At 44.4% G+C, this 22,264-nt stretch overlaps 1 protein-coding gene across 3 annotated transcripts in view; it reads left to right on the top strand.

Annotated features, from left to right (window-relative positions):
• Positions 1 to 21,674, top strand: part of timm44 (translocase of inner mitochondrial membrane 44 homolog (yeast)) — a 91,840-nt gene extending 70,166 nt beyond the window's left edge. The window contains exons 12-15 of one of the 3 annotated variants that reach the window (XR_015080555.1): positions 8,556 to 8,666; positions 19,691 to 19,819; positions 20,988 to 21,132; positions 21,247 to 21,334. Coding sequence is in view for 1 of the 3 variants with exons in the window: in XM_086004789.1 (XP_085860915.1) it covers positions 8,556 to 8,666; positions 21,247 to 21,366 (231 nt within the window). In the remaining 2 variants the exon portion in view is untranslated. Of the gene's footprint in view, positions 1 to 8,555; positions 8,667 to 19,690; positions 19,820 to 20,987; positions 21,133 to 21,246 lie in introns of all 3 variants that reach the window. The other 2 variants (XR_015080554.1, XM_086004789.1) reach the window with 2 other exon arrangements.
• Positions 21,675 to 22,264: the final 590 nt, after the last annotated feature.

The following is a 22,264-nucleotide window of genomic DNA, read 5'->3' as shown; positions in this document are numbered from 1 at the left end:
CTCTCTCTCCTTCTCCTCTTCCCTCTCTCTCCTTCTCCTCTTCCCTCTCTCCTCTTCCCTCTCTCTCCTTCTCCTCTTCCCTCTCTGTCTCTCTCTACTTCCCCCTCTCAGGTGTCGCGGACGGAGCGCGGGCGCGCCGCCCGAAGTTTCCCGCTCGCTAACGGCCTTGCCGGCTCCCGCGGGCCGCTCGCACTGACCGCGCATGCGCCGCCCGCACTCACCGCGCATGCGCCGCCCACACTCACCGCGCATGCGCTGCCCGCCCGCCCGCAGCGGCCGTCCATCAGCCGCGCGATACGCGGGGGACCTCAGCAACGGCACCGGACCTCAGGCGCTAGGCAGGGGGAGGGGCCGGAGAGAGGGACAGAGGGGAGCGGGGGAGTGGGGGAGAGGGAGACGGGAGGGGAGGGAGAGAGGGGAGGGCGGGATAGGACAGGGAGAGGACATGACAGGGAGAGGGGGGACACACAGGGGCAGGGAGACCAAACGCCCCAAAATTGCCCTCGCGCCCCAAAATTGCCCTCGCAACGCGGGGCTCGCTAGGCAGGGGGAGGGGCCGGAGAGAGGGACAGAGGGGAGTGGGGGAGTGGTGGGGGGGAGAGGGAGACAGGGGAGGGAGGGAGAGAGGGGAGGGGAGGGAGGGATAGGACAGGGAGAGGACATGACAGGGAGAGGGGGGACACACAGGGGCAGGGAGACCAAACGCCCCAAAATTGCCCTCGCGCCCCAAAATTGCCCTCGCAACGCGGGGCTCCCCAGCTAGTATGTATATAATGGTCAGCATAGGGCTTCCGGTGCCTCTGGAACAATACCCCAGCAAAGAATCAGTACCTTCAATGAAGAAGAAAAAACTGGTGGGAGAAAAAGGAAGGAACTGACAATATGACTCCATATTTAATAGATAGCAGATTAGTGCCACTGCTGCTGCTGAGGCCTACATGGTGGTCCAGTGCCTTGGGATAGTTGGCACTCCCTGGGTGGGCCAACATAGAGTTTAAGAGCGCAGATGTCCTAAGAAATAAAAAAAACTTCCACTTAGACGAGTGTTCCTGAAACTTCTTGTGCGAGTGTTGGCACCTTGTGCTTTGATTTTGTGTCCTGGTCAATATTTATCCATCAATCAACATCACTAAAATAGATTATGTGGTCACCACTAAAACAGAGGATCACATTGTTGTCTGTGGGACCTTGCTGTGCGCAAATTGGCTGCTGCGTTTCCTACATTACAACAGTGTATACACTTCAAAAGTACTTTATTGGCTGTAAAGTGCTTTGGGACGTCCTGAGATAGTGACAGGTGCGGTATAAATGCAAGTTTTCTCTTTCTTTATAACTATAGCAACCAAACAATGATATGAAAAGATAAAATAAAAGACTTAGAAGGGAAGGTCCGACACAACTGAGCTCTTGATAAACAAAAGAAACAGTAAAGTAACGATAATGAGTAAAGCTGGGGCCTTCACAATCCAGCCTGTGAGCATATGCAGCTCAGTTAATTTGTACTTGTATTACTTGAGGTTATGCTGTTTTAATTTGTGGGCCTGGAGGTTTGGAAAGGCTGTTTTTAGCACTGTTGCCTGATTGCTGGATAAATCCTAAATCAGGACAGCACGATATATTATCAACAATTTGAGATAAATGCAGATTAATAGTAACATGGATTTAAACTTTAGAACAAGGCTTTATGGATGCACTAACAAAGTCAGAAAGCTTGGATAATGAGGACATTGTTGCAGTTTGCAAGAGAGAGAGAGAATAATACATTTTAATGATCGTAGCAGTCATCTTGCAAACATATGACTAGCCAGAGCCTCAAGGATATTTATTTGTTCCAGTGTTGAAATAAGAAGTTAAACACAAAAGCAAAGCTCAATAATTCTAACACGGGTTGGCTGAGCAAGCCATGTGCTGTCACTCCACAGCGCACTTGAAAGGGCAGGTGCTGGGGTGTTGGTGGTCTGGTGTTGGTGGTCTGGTGCTGGGGTGTTGGTGGGCTGGTGCTGGTGGTCTGGTGCTGGGGTGTTGGTGGGCTGGTGGTCTGGTGCTGGGGTGTTGGTGGGCTGGTGGTCTGGTGCTGGGGTGCTGGTGCTGGTGGTCTGGTGCTGGGGTGTTGGTGTGCTGGTGGTCTGGTGTTGATGGTCTGGTGCTGGGGTGTTGGTGTGCTGGTGGTCTGGTGCTGGTGGTCTGGTGCCTGCCCCCACCCCCCCACCTAACCTAACTTTTTGTCTCGCATGGCAGTGAAACTTAAAGCGGCCAGGTTAGACTTTCCAAACAGGACTCTAGAATATAAAGAGCAGCATAGGGGGAGACTTGAAACAGACGTTGTCTACAGAATTTGAGAGCCAGAGGACCGATTTCAAGATAAGGAAACTAAATTAAATAGGGAATTCAGGGAGAATTTCTTTTTCTTTAACAAAATTGTAATCAGCACATGAAACGAACTGCAGCACTGGTAGGAACAAGAAACTTTTAAGGGTTTTGCTCAAAATAAACAAAGGCAATTAGCTCAAGGAGACTTGAGTCTCTGGATCTAGAATCATAGAAATTTCAGCAAAGGATGCCATTCAGCCCATTGTGCCTGTGCCAGTGGCAGCTCTTCAACTGGAGCTGTCTTCTGTAACTACATTTCCTGCTTGTTCCCTGTATTCTGATTTTTTATAAACAGCTTTTGGATTGACTATACCCTCTATTTACTGAAATATCTAATTGGATAGGTATGTAGATAGAATTGTCCTCGCTGTTTCATCTTTACGTTTTCTATGTGTGTTCTGCTTTTTCAAGGACAGGGCTCCCTATTTTTAAGGCATCCTTTGTGCTTGCCTTTCCTGGAAGCTCCCAGCACAATGCACCTTCCTCAAGGGTGAGGGGAGAATCTTCTCCCAGTCCTCCAGCATTGCTGCTCTCAAGCTGTCTGCTAGTTATGTAGGGGTGTCTCAGGGTGATCTTCCTTCACCCCACCCCACCCACACATCTCCTGTTTCCCTTTCTCTTCCTTTGGAACACTGCCAGCTCTCTGCTGCGGGGAGTAGTTTCATTTGTAAAATGTATTACAGGAAATCTCAAAAGGTTTGCATGTTATTTTAATCTTATTCTAATCACTATCTCTCTATGAAATAAACAGATTGATTATTTTGCTGGAGAATTGGGGATTTAATAGAATAAGAGTAAAATTGCAAATTTCTGATTTACTTTCTGAGAATGTCTTTTATTCTCTTTAGCGGTCACATTTCTCTTTTAATCTTCTTAATGGCCAATTTCTCAGGTACTTAGAATTAATGCTTTGCTTTAAAAGTGCCCTGGGAGGATGCCTTGACTGAATTTATCCATCCAAATTCAACCTTGAAGGCAATGCCAGGAACTTATGGTGATCGGAAAATCGAGGCTGTAGTTTCTGCACACACCATTTACTGCAGTGCAGCCCCTGTTATCTGCCACACTGGTGAATAATGGAAGTTGACCCCCAAATTTGGTCTTGTATTCACGATACACTCGTGCAATAAGCTTGGTACAGGAATGAAGACAATTACAGGACAAATAACAGAAACTGAATTTAGAAACAGTAAAAGGTTGGAAGTACTCAGCAGGTCAGGTAGCATCTGTGGCAAAACAAGTTAGTCAGTTGATGATTCATATCTAAGACCTTTCCTCAACACTGGAAGAATAGTCTTAGACCTGAATCGTTGACTGGCTGAGTTCTGTTTCTCCACAGATGCTACCCGACCTGCAGAGTATTTTCAGCCTTTTCTGTTATTGTTTTCAGATTTTCAGCATCTGTAGAGTTTTGCTTTTTGTTTAGAAACTGAATTTAAGCATTCGTGGGCTGTGAGGTTGATGTCAGATACGAGGAGATTGGTACCAATGAGCTGAAAAATGAGGCTACATCCTGTGGAAGTTTCCTGGAAGATTATGGAGTTCCCATTACAACTAAGAGTAATTTTTACATGGTCCTAAACTCAATAACAATGTTTGACATGTCCACAGTTGGGGGTTAAATAGAGAAATTCAGGGTTTGCAAAAGCATCACTTGGGACAGTTGAATCCTTGGTTGAAGCTGACTCTGTTCCATATCCAATGGAGTTGTGCTCAGGGGATGAGACAGTTTGAGCAAACCACTCTGAGCCATCTACAGCAATGACAGCAATCAAAAAGAGAATTAATTATTAAATACTGCGGATGCTGGAAATCCGAAATAACAACAGGAAACGCTGGAAAAACTCAGCAGGCCAGGCAGCATCGGTGGAGAGAGAAACAGAGTTAATGTTTCAGGTCGATGACCTTTCGCATTGTGTTGGAAGGAAATGCAGATTCCCAAAGTTCCTTTTCTTTTTAAGGTCCTGGCTACTCGAGCATGATTCAGATCAAACACTGCACCTTACTTGGCTGAAAAATTCACCATTATTTTGTGTGTTTTCATGTCAAAATTACACTCTCTCTCCATACAAATCACCTGCCAAATGTTTTGGACAAGAATATTTTAAGAACAGGAAAAGGCCATCAGGCCTACAAACCCGTCCCTTTTTGATCTCAATCCATATTCTCATATTCTTCTGAGGTGGGAAGGGATTAGTGCCAATTAACTGCCTGTTAACAGGTAGTTAACAGACAGTTTTTAGCCTAATCCCTATTTTGAAGGTTGTCGTGTGGGATTCCCGACAGCTCCAAACCACGCCAAGTTAGAGGAGTCAGGTTGAAGGACTTGGAGGGGTCGAGATGTCCGTGTTCAGGTGAGTGATGGGTGCATGAGTGCAAAGGTAAGTGTGTTTGGTGTGTCTAAAGTGTGTAAAGAAGTTTAAATTACCTGTACTTACCTTTACAGCCTTCCTTCCTCCATCATTCAGCCGGCACAGAAAGCAGAATGACCGCGAGCTGTCAAAAGTGACAGCCTGCAGCTTTCAGTGCCGGCGAGATTTTTAACTGAGTCTGCGTAGAAGGACTCAGGTTAGAAGTAAGACTGTCAGTGTTTGACAGCTGCAAACAGCTGTGAAACACTGATATTTCATCTGTCAACACGTCTTGACAGATGAAATTTCAGTCTGTGACATCACCTGTTGCTGGGTGGCCCTTAATTGGCCTGCTGAGCCCGCTGGGCGGGCTCAACAAGGTCAATCAAGTGAAAATCGCGTGGATTAGCCGCATCTCGATGGAGGCGGGACCACAACCCGAAAGTTGTAGTCCCGCCTCCTTCCCGACTTCTGAATGAAAATCCAGCCCTATGTTTCTGGTCAGTATAGGCTGCAGCCCTCCTTTCCCTATTTGCCACAACTCCACCATAACATTTTGATCCTGAATATCCTGCACATGGGCAGACAGAAGCCTTTGCATTGCATGGCCAGAACCATCAAGGACTGTTTGGATACAGACACAAGCTTAACCTGCATTTGGACTTGGTATTGAAAAGAAATGAGAAATAGCAGCATGCCCTTCATCTCTTCCTGCTTAGTATGGCTTATTGTATTGAGCAGAAGGAATTAATTTGCAAACATCCAGCTGCGATTGAAGAATTTCCAGCCCTCAGCTGTTGTTTATTTGACAGCCACGTTCCAAACATATTTTGCATCCAAGTCACTGAATAACACCAATAATAAAAGGGAATGATCACAGCATTCATCTTTGGTAATGACTTTACCAGTGGCATCTCCTGTCAATCAAGGCAGTCCCATCCAATGTTCCAAAGTGTTTTGCAGCCAAATTTCAGTAACTCTTGACTTCATTATTTAGTGAATTATTGATAGTTTTGTGCACACTCTCTGAAACTGGTGGATGTTTGAAGTAGCAATATGGCCTTGGTGAGGTTTTTCTGTGTGTCAGAGCAGTTAATATTAATGAGAATGTACTGACCAAACAGCATGAACTTTGGGCTGAACCCACATTACTGGGAATTATTAGTCAGGAGGCCCGAGACCTGTGAATGCAGAAACTGATGTTAGCTACAAAGGGAAACTGAAAATCTGAAATGGACAGAAAATTCTGAAAATACATTGGTCCGTCAGCATCTGAAAAAGTCAGGTTAACATTTTAAATTGAGTGTTCTGCTGAAGGGTCTCCATCTGTAACTTAACCGTTCCTTTTTATGATACTAACAGTTTCCAGCATTTCTGTTTTCACTTTGGTTGAGTGGTTGTGCGCCGTCCTGTCCTAGCTTCCTTCTCAGACACAAAATGGTGTGTGGCAGTGTGTGTAGGAGTGAGGGATGGAGAGAAAACCTCCCAGAGGCGTAAAGTAAAATGGGTTGCAAAAAACTACCTGTTTAACTGAATGAAACATTGGACTTCTTTGATCGGTTACATGCCAGAGGAAGATAGTGTGTATTATCCTTCAGTCGTGTAAAATTAAAAATAAGTGCTAGTTTTGTTGTGCATGACTGCCGCACAAGGTATTGTAAATCCTGGGTGGTGTGCATTAGAAGATCCAAAACACAACATGGTGTGAACATAAAAGGCGTGTGGCATGAAACCATTCAAAAACAGGGGGGCTTGGGAACAAAATGAAAGCAGTAATACCTTTTGTATTAATAACTCAGTGACTTGTGCCAAACTGTATATAAGCTAAAATAAAAACAGAAAATGCTGGAAATACTCAGCCGGTCAGGCAGCACCTGTAGAGAGAGAAACAGAGTTAACGTTTCAGGTCGCTGACCCTTCGCCAGCTCTGACTCTTGGCAGTCCTAATGCCTCTTGAGTCAGAAAGTTGTGGCTTCAAGCCCCACTCCAGGATTTGAGAACATAATTAAGGTTGGCACTCAAGTTCAGTACTGAGGGAGCATTGCATTGTCAGATATTAAAACCTGCCTGTTCAGGTAGAATTTAAAGATGGCATGGCACTGCCCAAAGAAGAGATGGGCGTTCTCCCGATGTCCCGGCCAACATTCCTCCCTCAGCCAACATCACCAATAAATGATTAACTGATTATTGCTGTTTCTGGGATTTTGCTGTGCCACATTTTCTTGTATAACAACAATCATTGCACTTGAAAGCATTTAATTGTATGTGAAGTGCTTTGAGGTATTTCTAGGACATGGGATAAAACACTAGATAAATGCAAAGCTTTCTTAAAATTCTCACCAACTGGTCATTTTTGTGGTTCTAAACTGGGGATATATTGGGATTCAGTTGTGATACTGCAAAAGTAAAGCACTTACCAGGCTAAGAGTCCATTGTAAGTGGTTATTTCACTATAAGGAGGGGTACAAGCCCATGTTATTCTGAATACCTCCCGTTGATTTGATTCTGCTTGTACGCCGCGGTCTGAATTCCCAATGTTGTATTCCAGTGCTGTCAAGACTTGGCTGGTTTAAATAATGATGGCATTTTGAATTAATGTTTTTTGTTATAAAATGGAACAGTAACAATTAAATTTCACCCTCAGTACAATATGGGATGACAATGCAAAAATCCCATGTTTCATTGAGTGTTGAAATCTTGTTTTTTGGGTGAAATCCAAAAGCTGAGTATGATGCAACATTAAATTCTGTTAGCCTGATGTTTTTAATATCCTGGTGCTCGGTACTCTTGATTAAAAGTTCTGCAAGTTTTAAAACTTCAAAGCAGCAAGAAAATGTCTGTAATTTAATCCGTGCTGTTTGTGTTTAGATTGTTTACTTTTAAATTGCTAGAGGAAGTACATTCTGTTCCATATTGTCGGTGGAGATGCAGAGTCACGATTTTACATTTTGATCTGCATATGGTGTTGCAGTCAGTTTCTGCTTACAGGCCATCCCTGGCAGCCTACCTAAGATTGAAACCTTGTTTTGTTGAGAATTGTCTCCGCGATTCCCACTCCATGCCAACTGTGTTTTTTTGCAGTGAGTTACATTACTGAAACCTCTGGTTTTTCGATAGCGATTTTTTTTTTTTTGACTGCGATTTTCCACTCTACTGAGGGCACTGACACTCGCTGGGGGACGGTTCCATGGACAGCAGACACCCTCCATTTTGCTCAAGTAGCCACTCTTCAAAAGTGAGCCGTAGACAATGAACGCCTTATAAGCCTACTCCTGTCATTATCTGATGGAGCGCCTTGCACCTTCCAGCAGGCACCATTGAATAGTGATCAGCAGGAACTCTGGCTGACTTTTTCCCCCCTCTCTAATCCAGCGGCCAATTGTAGCACCCCTACCGCTGGCCCAGCTGAAGTCAGCTAACGCGATACAGACTTGAAATTGAATCTGGGACTTCTGGTCCGTGTGACTCAGCTACTCACTGCCTTAACCAGCTGAGACATCGGCAAGTCAGAAAACCAAAACAGGAATCACGTTGTAAATAGTGAATCATCATCATCTCAACTAAGTGCACACACAGTGTAATGCTCCGTAATAGCAAAAGAAAAATCTAATTCCCTTCACTGATCGATTTACCCCATTCTGATATCACTGCAGTGAAAATGCATTTCATGCCACAGAACCAGGAGAGCCCACTCCAATCGGATTCTGTAAACTGCTGATTGAATTGAACTGTCAAGTGAAGCTTCCTTGTAAAAGAGAATGTGTTGATGGTTTGCGGGACTGTGGAAGGGGGGAGTGTTTCTTGCTGACTGACCCTGTTTCTCTCTGATTGCAGCTGGCTATGGGGAAAATGATGGAGCAGGGACCCGTTCTAATTATCACCTTCCAGGCTCAGCTCGTCATGGTCATAAAGAACCACAATGGAGAGGTGGTGGAGGGCGACCCGGTACGTAAACTCACAGTCCCTGAAATGGCAAAAGTGATGAGCATAACACGAATGATGTCTTAATATGGGACCCATGCACTCCTTTGTAAAATAATGTCCCTATAACCAGTGTATTAGTCAGAATGAATTCCCTTAGCTGAAGGGAGGCAGTTCCCAGTTCAGTTTGTAAAAATCAACTAGTTTCTCCCAAATGTCAATGTTTGTTTATTGTGAAGATTGAAATACCAGGGACACAAGTTTAAAAACGAAGTCGTTGTTGGGAACAAGAGTTGTGGAATAAGTTGCCTGGGAAGGACATTGAAGTTGAGATCAGCAGACAATTTGCAGTGTTTCTGGAGAGAGAAGGGATTGGGGGATATAGTAAGAGGTCAGGGAGGGTAGGTTGATTCCTTGGGTGTCTGGGCATCTCTGTCCTTAAAAATCTTGTGTTTCCTATACTGAGATGGTTTAGGTTGTAAACTGCACAGTGATCGTAAGAATAGTATCAGGCTTGGTTGTGATTCCCTCCCCTTCTCTTGGCCAAATTGCCTGCTGACATTCACTGTGTGGACTCGAACATGAAGAATGGCTAATAGAAAATAACAACAGAAAATGCTGGAAACACTCAGCAGGCCAGGCAGCATCCGTGGAGAGAGAAACAGAGTTAACGTTTCAGGTCTGTGACCCTTCGTCAGAACTGCAAAAAGTTGAGTTAATTAAGACATCAACATTGAGTTCAACAATTTCAGACTATAACCCCTGCCCCTATTTTTACAGGCAGCAGCTGTTGATGATTCTGCCATCCCCCATTTGCAACATTTAATCTCTCCTGCCTTCCATCCTAGTACAGACCGTTCTTTTGTTCCTTCCTCCCCTCCCCCCCACTTTCCCTGCCTCTGCACCTGCTTAAAACCTGTTACATCTCTAACTTTTTCCAGTTCTGACGAAGGGTCACAGACCTGAAACGTTAACCACGGATGCTGCCTGGCCTGCTGAGTGTTTCCAGCATTTTCTGTTGTTATTTCAGATTTCCAGTATCCGCAGTATTTTGCTATTGATGAAGAATGGCTATGTGACCGAGACTCCAGGGCCATATCCTGAAACGGAGAAACACAAGTGAAATTTGTATCTGGAAGACTCCTCAGTCTGAAAGATATTAATTCAATTCACAAAGGAGCTAAGGAAATGCAGTACAGTGACATCAGTAATGAAGGAAAGGAATCCTCACACAGAGCAGCTGCTTAGGACTAGCTTCAAAACATAGAAGATAGGAGCAGGAATAGGCCATTCGGCCCCTCGAGCCTGCTCCGCCATTCAATGAGATCATGGCTGATCATCCAAATTCAGTACGATAGCAAAATGCTGCGGATGCTGGAAATCCGAAATAACAACAGAAAATGCTGGAAAAACTCAGCAGGCCAGGCAACATCCGTGGAGAGAGAAATAGAGTCAACGTTTCAGGTGAAAACTCTTTGTCAAGACTGGAAAGGCACAGGAAATGAAATAGATTGAAAGGCCAGGCTGGGAGAGAACAAAAGAGAAATGAAGAGACATTAAGAGGTATTCAAAACGAGATGAGATGGTGATAGGACTAGCGGAGACAAAAGACGGCTTTAGATTAGGTGTGAAATGTGCTGGCAGAATGGGAGACAGCTGCCATGTGGGAGAGAAAAAAAGAAGAAAAAGGGGGGTGCGGGGGGAAAAGGTCAAAACAAAGGTGGGGATAAAAAATAAGTAAAAATGTAATGGGGGCCGAGGTTATGATCTGAAATTGTTGAACTCGATATTAAGTCCGGAAAGCTGTAAAGTGCCTAATCGGAAGATGAGGTGCTGTTCCTCGAGTTTACGCTGAGCTTCCGTGGAACAATGCAAGAGCCCAAGTACAGTGAGGTCTGAGTGGGAATGGGGCGGTGAATTAAAATGACAGGCGACCGGAAGCTCGGGGTCATCCTTACGGACTGAACGGATGTGTTCCGCAAAGCGGTCACCCAATCTGCGTTTGTTCTCCTCTACATTGGGGAGACCAAATGCAGATTGGGTGACCACTTTGCGGAACACCTCCGTTCAGTCTGTAAGGATGACCCCGAGCTTCCGGTCGCCTGTCATTTTAATTCACCGCCCCATTCCCACTCAGACCTCACTGTACTTGGGCTCTTGCATTGTTCCACGGAAGCTCAGCGTAAACTCGAGGAACAGCACCTCATCTTCCGATTAGGCACTTTACAGCTTTCCGGACTTAATGTCGAGTTCAACAATTTCAGATCATAACCTCGGCCCCCATTACATTTTAACTTATTTTTTATCCCCACCTTTGTTTTGGCCCTTTCCCCCCGTCCCCCCTTTTTTTTTCTTTTCTTTTTTTCTCTCTCCCACATGGCAGCTGTCTCCCATTCTGCCAGCACATTTCGCACCTAATCTAGAGCCGTCTCTGGTCTCCACTAGTCCTATCACCATCTCGTCTCGTTTTGAATACCTCTTAATGTCTCTATTTCTCTTTTGTTCTCTCCCAGCCTGGCCTTTCAATCTATTTCATTTCCTGTGCCTTTCCAGTCTTGACAAAGAGTTTGACTTGAAACGTTGACTCTATTTCTCTCTCCACGGATGTTGCCTGGCCTGCTGAGTTTTTCCAGCATTTTCTGTTGTTAATCCAAATTCAGTACCCTGTCCCTGCTTTCTCCCTATATCCCTTGATCCCTTTAACCTTAAGAAATATATCTAACTCCTTCTTGAATATATTTAATGAATTGGCCTCAACTGCCTTCTATGGTAGAGAATTCCACAGGTTCACTACTCTTTGGGTGAAGAAATTCAGATGAAGCTGACACTTGAAGCATGGGGAGCCACACTCTTTATTATGTAATATGCTGATCAGTATTAGACTGTTTAAAGGAACATCGCTGCTGGATAACATGACGTCCTGAATCAACAGTAAATACAAATACAGGAGACTTTGGTTTATCTGGAGGTTGTATGTCCGGAAACCTCAATCTACCGGCAGAAATCAGGAGCCGTTTTGTTAGGTTTTTTTACTCCTCGTGGCTTTTTTTTTCCAACAGTCAGGCTCTGGAAAGTCTCTCTGAAGCTGTTGCTAAGCTACAGGGATGCTTCCAAGGTACAGGCCGACTGTTTGAAGCTGTTGCTAAGCAACAGTGTTTGTTGTCAGATACGGAGATGAAAACCTCCATATCCTTCAACATTAACGCTGGTATGTCCGGCAGTTTTGATAGATCGGCAACAGCTCGGTCCCGTTGGTGCTGGATATAACAAAGTTTCCTGTAATTGGTCTCCCTTAGTATGATAGCATCAAAGACTTTGATGGAGGGGGCCGCTGGACTGTGATCACAAGCAGGAGCCCTGGTTGATTTTCTCGTGATCCCGTCTACATAGAATCATAGAATCTTACAGCACAGAAGGAGGCCATTCGGCCTGTCACGCCTGTGCCGGCTTTTTGAAAGAGATGCCCTATTTAGTCCCACACCCCTGCTTTTTCCTCGTAACCCTGCAAATTAATCCCCTTCACGTACATGTCCCATTGCCTTTTAAAAGTTCGTATGGAATCTGATTCCACCACCCTTTCAGGTAGTGCGTTCCAGATCTTAATAACCCTCTCTGTGAAGATATTTCACTTCATTTCACCTCTGGTTCTTTCGCCAATTATCTACGACCCCCTTGCCAGAGGAAATAGTCTCTCCCTACTCATCCTATCAAAACCCCTCATAATTTTGAATATCTCTATTCGGTCTCCCCTTAACCTTCTCTGCTCTGAGGCATCATCCTGGTAAACCTCCTCTGTACACTCTCCAGGGCTTTGACATCCTTCCTAAAGTGTGGTGCCCAGAGTTGTACACCTGTGACCTTTAGTCCGTTTTGCAAGCTGCCCAAGGGCAGGGACTGATGTGTAGGCTCACTATTGAGTCAGCCACTCCAACTGATCTTCCAGCAGGGAGAAGATTTGTGCTGAAATCTGCTGGAGCAACTTTAAAATAATGTCATTTGTTAAACTACCTCTTGAAGGATCCACCTTAGAAACTGAAGAGCCATGCATAATGTTTTTAAATTCCAGTTTCCAGTCACTGGGTGCTTTAGTATAAAACGTCCATGTTTAAACGGGCAGTCGCTTATATCGGCCAAAAAGCGATAACCTTTAATCTCAATTTCAAAGTTGCCGGTTATAACGTCTTAAATAACATAGAAACATAGAAGATAGGAGCAGGAGTAGGCCATTCGGCCCTTCGAGCCTGCTCCGCCATTCAATGAGATCATGGCTGATCATCCAAATTCAGTACCCTGTCCCTGCCTTCTCCCCATATCCCTTGATCCCTTTAGCCTCAAGAAATATATCCAACTCTTTCTTGAATATATTTAATGAACTGGCTTCCACCGCCCTCTGTGGCAGAGAATTCCACAGGTTCACCACTCTTTGGGTGAAGAAATTCCTCCTCATTTCAGTCCTAAATGTCCTACCCCTTATCCTTAGACTATGACCCCTGGTTCTGGACTCCCTGACCATCGGGAACATCCTTCCAGCATCTAGTCTGTCCAGGCCTGACAGAATTTTATAGGTTTCGATGAGATCCCTTCTCAATCTTCTAAACTCCAGTGAGTATAAGCCCAATCGATGCAATCTCCTCATATGTCATTCCTACCATCCCAGGTATCAGCCTGGTGAATCTTCGCTGCACTCCCTCCATGGCAAGAATGTCCTTCCTCAGATAAGGCGACCAAAACTGCACACAGTACTCAAGGTGCGGTCTCACCAAGGCCCTGTACAACTGTAGCAAGACATCCTTATTCCTGTACTCGAACCCTCTTGCTACGAAGGCCAACATACCATTTGCCTTCTTAACTGCCTGCTGCACCTGCATGCTTACCTTCAGCGACTGGTGCACAAGAACACCCAGGTCTCTTTGCACTTCCCCTTCACCCAATCTATTGCCATTCAAATAATAATCTGCCTTCCTGTTTTTGCCTCCAAAGTGGATAACCTCACATTTATCCACATTATAGTGCATTTGCCATGTTTCTGCCCAATCACCTAACCTGTCCAAATCGTACTGGAGTTTCATGACATCCTCCTCACAGCATACCCTCCCACCCAGCTTTGTGTCATCTGCAAATTTGGAGATATTACATCCAATTCCCTCGTCCAGATCATTAATATATATTGTGAACAGCTGGGGTCCTAGGACCGATCCTTGCGGTACCCCACTAGTCACTGCCTGCCACTCGGAAAGCGACCCGTTTATTCCAACTCTTTGCTTCCTATCTGCCAACCAGTTCTCTATCCAAGTCAATACCTTGCCCCCAATCCCATGTGCCTTAATTTTGCAAGCTAATCTCTTATGCGGGACCTTATCGAAAGCCTTCTGAAAGTCCAAATACACCACATCCACTGGTTCTCCCTTATCTATTTTACCAGTTACATCCTCAAAAAATTCCAGTAGATTAGTCAAGCATGATTTACCTTTTGTAAATCCATGTTGACTTTGTCCGATCCAGTCACTGCTTTCCAAGTGCTCTGCTATTACATCTTTTATAATGGACTTTAGCATTTTCCCCACTACCGATGTCAGGCTTACCGGTCTATAATTCCCTGCTTTTTCTCTGCCACCTTTTTTGAATAGTGGGGTAACATTAGCTACCCTCCAATCCATGGGTACCGTTCCAGAGTCTATCGAGTTCTGGAAGATGACCAGCAATGCATCTACTATTTCTAGGGCCACTTCCTTAAGTACCCTGGGATGTAGATTATCAGGCCCTGGGGATTTATCGGCCTTCAGTCCCATCAATTTTCCTAACACCATTTCCCTACAAATACTGATTTCTTTCAGTTCCACCCTTTCATCAGACCCTATGTTCCCTGGTATTTCTGGGAGGTTACTTGTGACCTCCTTTGTGAAGACAGAACCAAAATATGTATTTAGTTGGTCTGCCATTTCTTTGTTCCCCATTATAAATTCCCCCGATTCTGACTGCAAGGGACCTACGCTTGACTTCACCAATCTTTTTCTCTTCACATATCTATAAAAGCTTTTACAGTCAGTTTTTATGTTCCCTGCAAGCTTACTCTCATTCTATTTTCCCTTTCTTAATTAATCCCTTTGTCCTACTTTGTTGAATCCTGAACTGCTCCCAATCCTCAGGATTATTGCTTTTTCTGGCCAATTTGTATGTCCTCTCCTTGGATCTTATGCTATCCCTAATTTCCCTTGTTAGCCACGGTTGAGTCACCTTTTTTGTTTTATTTTTATGCCAAACTGGGATGAACAACTTCTGTAGTTCATCCATTCGGTCTTTGAATGTTTGCCATTGCCTATCCACCGTCAACCCTTTGAGTGCCATTCCCCAATCAATCCTACCCAGCTCGCTCCTCAGACCATCATAGTTTCCTTTATTTAAATTGAGGACCCTAGTTTCTGAGTCAACTACTTCATTCTCCATTTTAATGAAGAATTCGATCATATTATGATCGCTCCGACCCAAGGGGCCTCGTACAACAAGATTGCTAATTAATCCTTTCTCGTTACATAATACCCAGTCTAAGATGGCCTGATCTCTGGTTGGTTCCTCGACATATTGGTCCAGGAAACCATCCCGTAAACACTCCAGGAATTCCTCCTCCACAGTATTGTTACTAATTTGGTTAGCCCAATCTATATGTAGATTAAAGTCACCCACGATGACTGCTGTGCCCTTATTGCACGCTTCTTTAATTTCCCTTTTAATGCCATCCCCAACCTCCGCCTTACTGTTTGGAGGTCTATACACCACTCCCACTAATGTTTTTTTCCCCTTAGTATTTCTCAATTCTACCCATGCAGATTCCACATCATCAGAGCTAATATCCTTCATTACCATTGTGTTAATCCCTTCTTTAACCAGTAATGCTACCCCACCTCCCTTTCCTTTTTGCCTATCTTTCCTGAATATCGAATACCCCTGGATGTTGAGTTCCCAGTCTTGGCCATCCTTGAGCCACGTTTCCGTAATCCCAACCAAATCATATTCGTTTACCTCTATTTGCGCAGCCAATTCATCTACCTTATTACAAATGCTCCTCGCATTAAGACACAAAGCCTTCAGGCTTGTTTTTTTAACGCTCTTAGACCTATTAGAATTATTATTTACTGTGGCCACGTTTGATTTAAACCCTTGATTTCTCTGACTGCCACTTTTGTTTTTCTCCTTCCTATCTTTTGCTTTTATCCTTGTTTCCCTTTCCTCTGTCTCCCTGCTCAGGTTCCCAACCCCCTTCCATTTTAGTTTAAACCCTCCCCCACAGCACTAGCAAACAAACCCCCTAGGACATCGGTTCCAGCCCTGCCCAGGTGCAGACCGTCTGGTTTGAACTGGTCCCACCTCCCCCAGAACCGGTTCCAATGTCCCAGGAATTTGAATCCCTCCCCCTGGCACCATTCCTCTAGCCACGTATTCATCTGAAGTATCCTTCTATTTCTACTCTGACTAGCACGTGGCACTGGTAGCAATCCTGAGATTACTACCTTTGAGGTCCTGTTTTTTAATTTACCTCCTAATTCCCTATATTCCGCTTTTAGGACCTCATCCCGCTTTTTACCTACATCGTTGGTGCCTATATGCACCACGACAACTGGCTGTTCACCCTCCCCTTCCAAGATGTTCTGCAGCCGCTCAGAGACATCCTTGACCCTTGCACCAGGGAGGCAACACACCATCCTGGAGTCTCGTTTGCGGCCGCAGAAACGCCTATCTATTCCCCTTACAATTGAATCCCCTATTACTATAGCTCTACCACTCTTTTTCCTCCCATTCTGTGCAGCAGAGCCACCCCTGGTGCCAGGAAGTTGGCTGCTGCTACCTTCCTCTGATAAGCCATCCCCCCCAACAGTACTCAAAGTGGTGTATCTGTTGGAGAGGGGGATGGCCACAGGGGACCCCTGCACTAACTGCCTGCGCCTAGTACTCTGCCTGTTGGTCACCCATTCCCTTTCTTCCTGTCCAACCTCTACCTGTGGTGTGTCCAACTCCCTAAACGTGCTATTCACGATGTCCCGCGCATCGTGAACGCTCCAGTATGCATCCAATCGCAGCTCCAGCGCCGCAATGCGGTCTGTCAGTAGCTGCAGCTGGGTGCACTTCCTGCACACGTAGTTGTCAGGGACACCGGAAGTGTCCCTGAGTTCCCACATATCGCAGGAGGAGCAGATCACAGGGCTGGGCCGTCCTGCCATGATGTACCCTTTAATTAATTGAATTTTAATTAAATCAATCAATCCCACTAATTACACTACAGTTAAATAGTTTACCAACAGTGCCCGCTACACCAGAGAGACCTTAGAAACTATAAACCAGAGTTAAAGTTTAAAAAAGAGAGAAATACTCACCAACCAATCACTTACCTGCTTCCTGCTGACGCCACACTTTGATTACTTTTTACCTCTCTCCCCTGCTGCTGAGTTGGTCGGGCCTCGTTCACTGCTGCCGGTTATATGCTCCGCCTCGCGCTGCAAGTCTCACCCAGGTCCGATGCTCTGGTCGGGCCTCACTCACTGCTGCCGGTTATATGCTCCGCCTCGCGCTGCAAGTCTCACCCAGGTCCGATGCTCTGGTCGGGCCTCGTTCACTGCTGCCGGTTATATGCTCCGCCTCGCGCTGCAAGTCTCACCCAGGTCCGATGCTCTGGTCGGGCCCCGTTCTCTGCTTCCGGTTATATGCTCCGCCTCGCGCTGCAAGTCTCACCCAGGTCCGATGCTCTGGTCGGGCCTCGTTCACTGCTGCCGGTTATATGCTCCGCCTCGCGCTGCAAGTCTCACCCAGGTCCGATGCTCTGGTCGGGCCCCGTTCACTGCTTCCGGTTATATGCTCCGCCTCGCGCTGCAAGTCTCACCCAGGTCCGATGCTCTGATCGGGCCCCGTTCACTGCTGCCGGTTATATGCTCCGCCTCGCGCTGCAAGTCTCACCCAGGTCCGATGCTCTGGTCGGGCCTCACTCACTGCTGCCGGTTATATGCTCTGCCTCGCGCTGCAAGTCTCACCCAGGCCCGATGCTCTGGTCGGGCCTCGTTCACTGCTGCCGGTTATATGCTCCGCCTCGCGCTGCAAGTCTCACCCAGGTCCGATGCTCTGGTCGGGCCCCGTTCACTGCTTCCGGTTATATGCTCCGCCTCGCGCTGCAAGTCTCACCCAGGTCCGATGCTCTGGTCGGGCCCCGTTCACTGCTGCCGGTTATATGCTCCGCCTCGCGCTGCAAGTCTCACCCAGGTCCGATGCTCTCTTTATTTTGGGCAGAAACAGCTATGCTCACTCACTAGTTCGCACTGAATGCAAGAATAAACATAAGTAAATGACACCTCGTTAGTCATCAATTACCCTTTGTGTGTTTAAACCTTTCTAATCCCCTCAATGGTGTGGGGGTTACAGTTTGTACTAAGCACTGACGGCTGGTTTAAATAAAGCTGCAGCTCAGAGTGCAGCTGGAAACAACTGGGCGAAAGGTCACTACACAGAAGGAACATTCTTGTTAGGTACTGCAAGAGCGCTACCACGTTATACCGGCCATCGCGTATAGCGGACAAATTGTGTTTGTATGAACGTGCCCATTATAAGCGGTGGGGAATGTATTTATTACATGAAAGAAAAGAAAGACTTGCATTTATATAGCGCCTTTCACGACCACCGTACGTCTCAAAGTGCTTCACAGCCAATGAAGCACTTTTGAAGTGGAGTCATTGTTGTAATGTGGGAATATGACCAAAGTCTTAAATATGCCAAAATTATTTTAGTGTGTTAAAGCCCCAGGTCTCTGGTCATTTAACATTGAAAGAAATGTTATCTCTTTCAATCTGCTATTGTGTTTCTTGGCTCATTGAAGTTATAATTTTAATCTGTAGTCTGTATAAAGTGTTGATGCCTCCACAGACTGGGCATGGAGGAAGTTACCAGTGGGCATGGTATCCAGCTGGTGTTGCACTCAACACAGGCTCTGCTTTACTAACTGCCATGAAAGGGAACTCAGTTGACCACAGAAATCCGGACATCTGGCATACCACGCGGGCTACTAATTGAATTTAAAGTCTTAAGTGAACCTGAAAAACACTAACAGATTGAAAGAACTAACACAGCGTATTCAAAGTTTTGCATCACTGGATAAAAGAAATGGTGGAATTAATTTTACATAAATATATTTATAATACCTTTAAAAGTTTGCATCTATGTGCATTTCCTGACACCTTGTATCCATTAGAAATTCGTGTGTCCACATTTATAATGGGAACTGCCTATGTTATCTTGTCATGCTGTAATTGCCCTCTCCTTCTAGTGGAGGCACTGCAGCACCACCACTGGCGGAGAGGATGTATTGCAGCGTGGCAAGGTTACATAAGTTTCCATTATGAAAGCGGACATAGGAATTTATAATTAGATTATAAAAATTAGGACAGAGTGTATTACTTTAAAATAGGAACTGAATTGTATCTGCACAACCTGGCCCAACGAACCTGTCCTCTAATCCTACTTTACCAGAAGATTTTCACGTGCAACGAATGTGGAACTCGCTGCCATGGAGTGGTTGAGGCGAATAGTATAGATACATTTAAGGGGAGGCTAGATAAGCGTATGATGGAGAAGGGAATAGAGGGCTATGCTGAGAGTTAGATGAGGAAAGGCGGGAGGAGGCTCGAGTGGAGCATAAACGCCAGCATGGACTGGTTGGGTCGAATGGCCTGTTTCTGTGCCGTATATTCGATGTATGTAACACCATGGGAAATTGACTAGTAATGTACATTTTTTTAACTGCAAAATTATCCTGCTTTACTTTTATTTTAATGATATCAAACTTTCTTTCAATTATTTCCCAACTTGTGTGTATCTGGAAAGAGGTTATTAAAGAATTTATTGACAAGCTCAAGGTTGAATAAAAATGAAAATGTGCAAATTTATTTAAAATTGGCACATGGTTTCACAGTGGCAGCAACTAGCTTTATATTTTAAATGTTGACGCGGAGGAAAGGATATCAGTTAAACATCTTTTTATTTTTATTTTTGCATTTTGTGTTCTTTATATGCAGACATAAAGTTTTTAATCTACTAGTGGATCTCCCACTGCGCTAGTCATGGCAATTCAGAAGATGTGCTGTTCTGTCAGGACGGGAACTTTATAGGATGCAACAGACAGTGCATTTTTCTACATTATTAAGGTGAAGCTGTGTGTAATTTGACCTGTTACTTTAAGGCTTCAAGATTTAATTGCTGTAAATAAGCACATCCTTAGGTCAATTAGAGAGTGACTGGCATCATAAGGAAATGACTATCTTTCTGTTTTTATGCTCTTTAAAATTAAAATTGTTTTGTATCTGTAATAAACGGCAACACCTTGAAGAATGGCAGATTCAAAACCTTTTAACTTTGTTTTTTACTTTTTTATACATCTGTATATAGTATCAAAACAGTAAGTTTACTCGCACTTCCTGTCACGTGAGCAATCACACTTCCTGTGTCACACGTGACATAGGCTAATTATATACCAGCAAATGTCTTGCAGTCATTTGGAATGGCTGGAAAAGGAAAATACTGGAGTCTGCAAACTCTTAACTGACCTTCCCATAAACCCAGGGTTCTGTTTTCAGCCTGACTATCAATTCACCTTTGAATGAACTCACCCAATGTTTATGTAACATCAGTTAGCCTTTGTACCTTGAAAGGGACACAGCTTCACCTTAGCAGCAGAATAATGCACTGTGCATTATATGCTATAACACTCCTATCTTATAAAAAGTGTATCATCTGACTTATCCTGAGCAATGCCATGTGGGATGAACACACAGACAGACGCACACACGCGATAGTGTGTGGGGCCACTGGTTTGCCGTTTACACAGGAAAATGGACAGAATTGTAGAATGTCATTACAAAAATTCTGGAATCCCATATAATAAAAACAGAATGTGACTTATATGGCCATGGAAACCTGTGGTCTTGGTGTTGGTGTCTGCCTATCCAAGAGTTTGAATAATTAAAAAAAAATCATTTTCAACACTTCATAGTCAGGAAAATGTGGATTGGCCCATAATGGTGACTGCTGGAGTGGTGATATATCATACATATTGAAACTTATTGTCTTTCGTTGAATTTAAAAAAAAAAAAGTCAAATAAATCCAGCGCCTCAAACTGCAATAACAGTTAAAGGCGTGTGTAATTATTTATAATTAGTTAGCCTCCGGGAGCACATTCCTGCCTTAATTCAAACGTGTTTGTTAAAATTTATAGATGTATTTAATAATTATAGGTAGTTTCAAAGCATTTTTTGGAAGCCTGTGATATTTCAATAATTGGAGAGATGGATATGTTGATTTGATTTACATTTCAGCACACGGACTGTCTGCTCTCGGACTGCTTTGTCAACTCTTCATATTAAATTAGCCTTTTAAAAAGGGCCATATTGATGGAGTCATTTTAAGATCTTATACGAGGTTCCATTTATGTTCGTATTTCACTCGGACAGCAGTAAATCAGTAAGTTGCATAAGAGCTTTAATGATAAGTGCTGGAGTGTTTTTGCAGTGAGCTCTATACTCATTTCTTTCTTTCCCCTCCCCTTCCCTACTCCCTTTTTTGTATCTCTCCCAGGATAAAGTATTGAGGATGCTTTACGTGTGGGCTCTTTGCAGAGATCAAGATGAGCTTAACCCATATGCTGCATGGAGGCTCCTGGATATTTCTGCTTCAAGCTCAGAACAGATCCTATAAGGGAAGGGCCTGCCAATCAGGATTTCTGCACTGTTCCATCATGAACTGCCTCTGGGTCTCTGCTGAAATGTGGCCACGCTCTCTGTCATTACCACGTGATGTTTCAGCCAGCAGAGCCTTAAGACTCAAAGGTGCTAAAGTGTCAAATGAGGACTGAGGAGGTTTTGGTACCACCATAGACCATATATGAAAACAAGTGTACCCAATTCCATGGGTAACAGTGGCAGTAAAGCATGGCTGCTGTCTTGTTGTAAATAATTTGTATTAAATAAAAAGTAGAACTGGTATTTTCTACCAGTATGATCTTTGGTTCAGAGTGTTCCCCTTTTTACCAGTTTCCTTTGTTATTCCACCCTCCCCGCCATTGTATTTACAATATTTCATGTAAAATTCCCAACTGATCTAGGATCCTAGGAGAATAATCAGTCTATGCAATGGAAATTGACCAGACACAAAAATGATGGATTGTTCAGCTGACAAACACTTGACCTGCAGCTCTGGGAAGGAAATATCATCCAGCAGCTGAAATAAACTGTGGTTACACATTTTTTTTAAAAGTTCATTTTGTTTGGTGCTACAGGAACAAGCTCCCAAATTCTCAATGATTACATTCAAATTCTAAATGTCAACAAATATGAATGTTGCTGCTTTTAGTACTAATCACTTCAGTACACAGTACTGGTTCATCAGGAAACTTTTTAGTAGGAGCACACTCGTGGTTTATAGCCACATAGACCGACAAAGTCCTAGGTTCTGAGTTAGCCGATCCTAACCACGGTCATGGTGGGGATGCTTTAGTTAGATTCACTGTCCCTGGGCTAGGAAAGGGAAAAACCAATGTCTGATTGGTATCCACTATCCATCCCTTCCCTTCACTGGACTGGAAAATGCAAGTGTT

This window comes from Somniosus microcephalus, chromosome 13 (genome assembly GCF_052327205.1).
Source record: "Somniosus microcephalus isolate GS21.2 chromosome 13, FLI_Smic_1.0, whole genome shotgun sequence".
Taxonomy (NCBI): Eukaryota; Metazoa; Chordata; class Chondrichthyes; order Squaliformes; family Somniosidae; genus Somniosus; species Somniosus microcephalus.
This window is presented reverse-complemented; position numbering and strand designations above follow the sequence as displayed.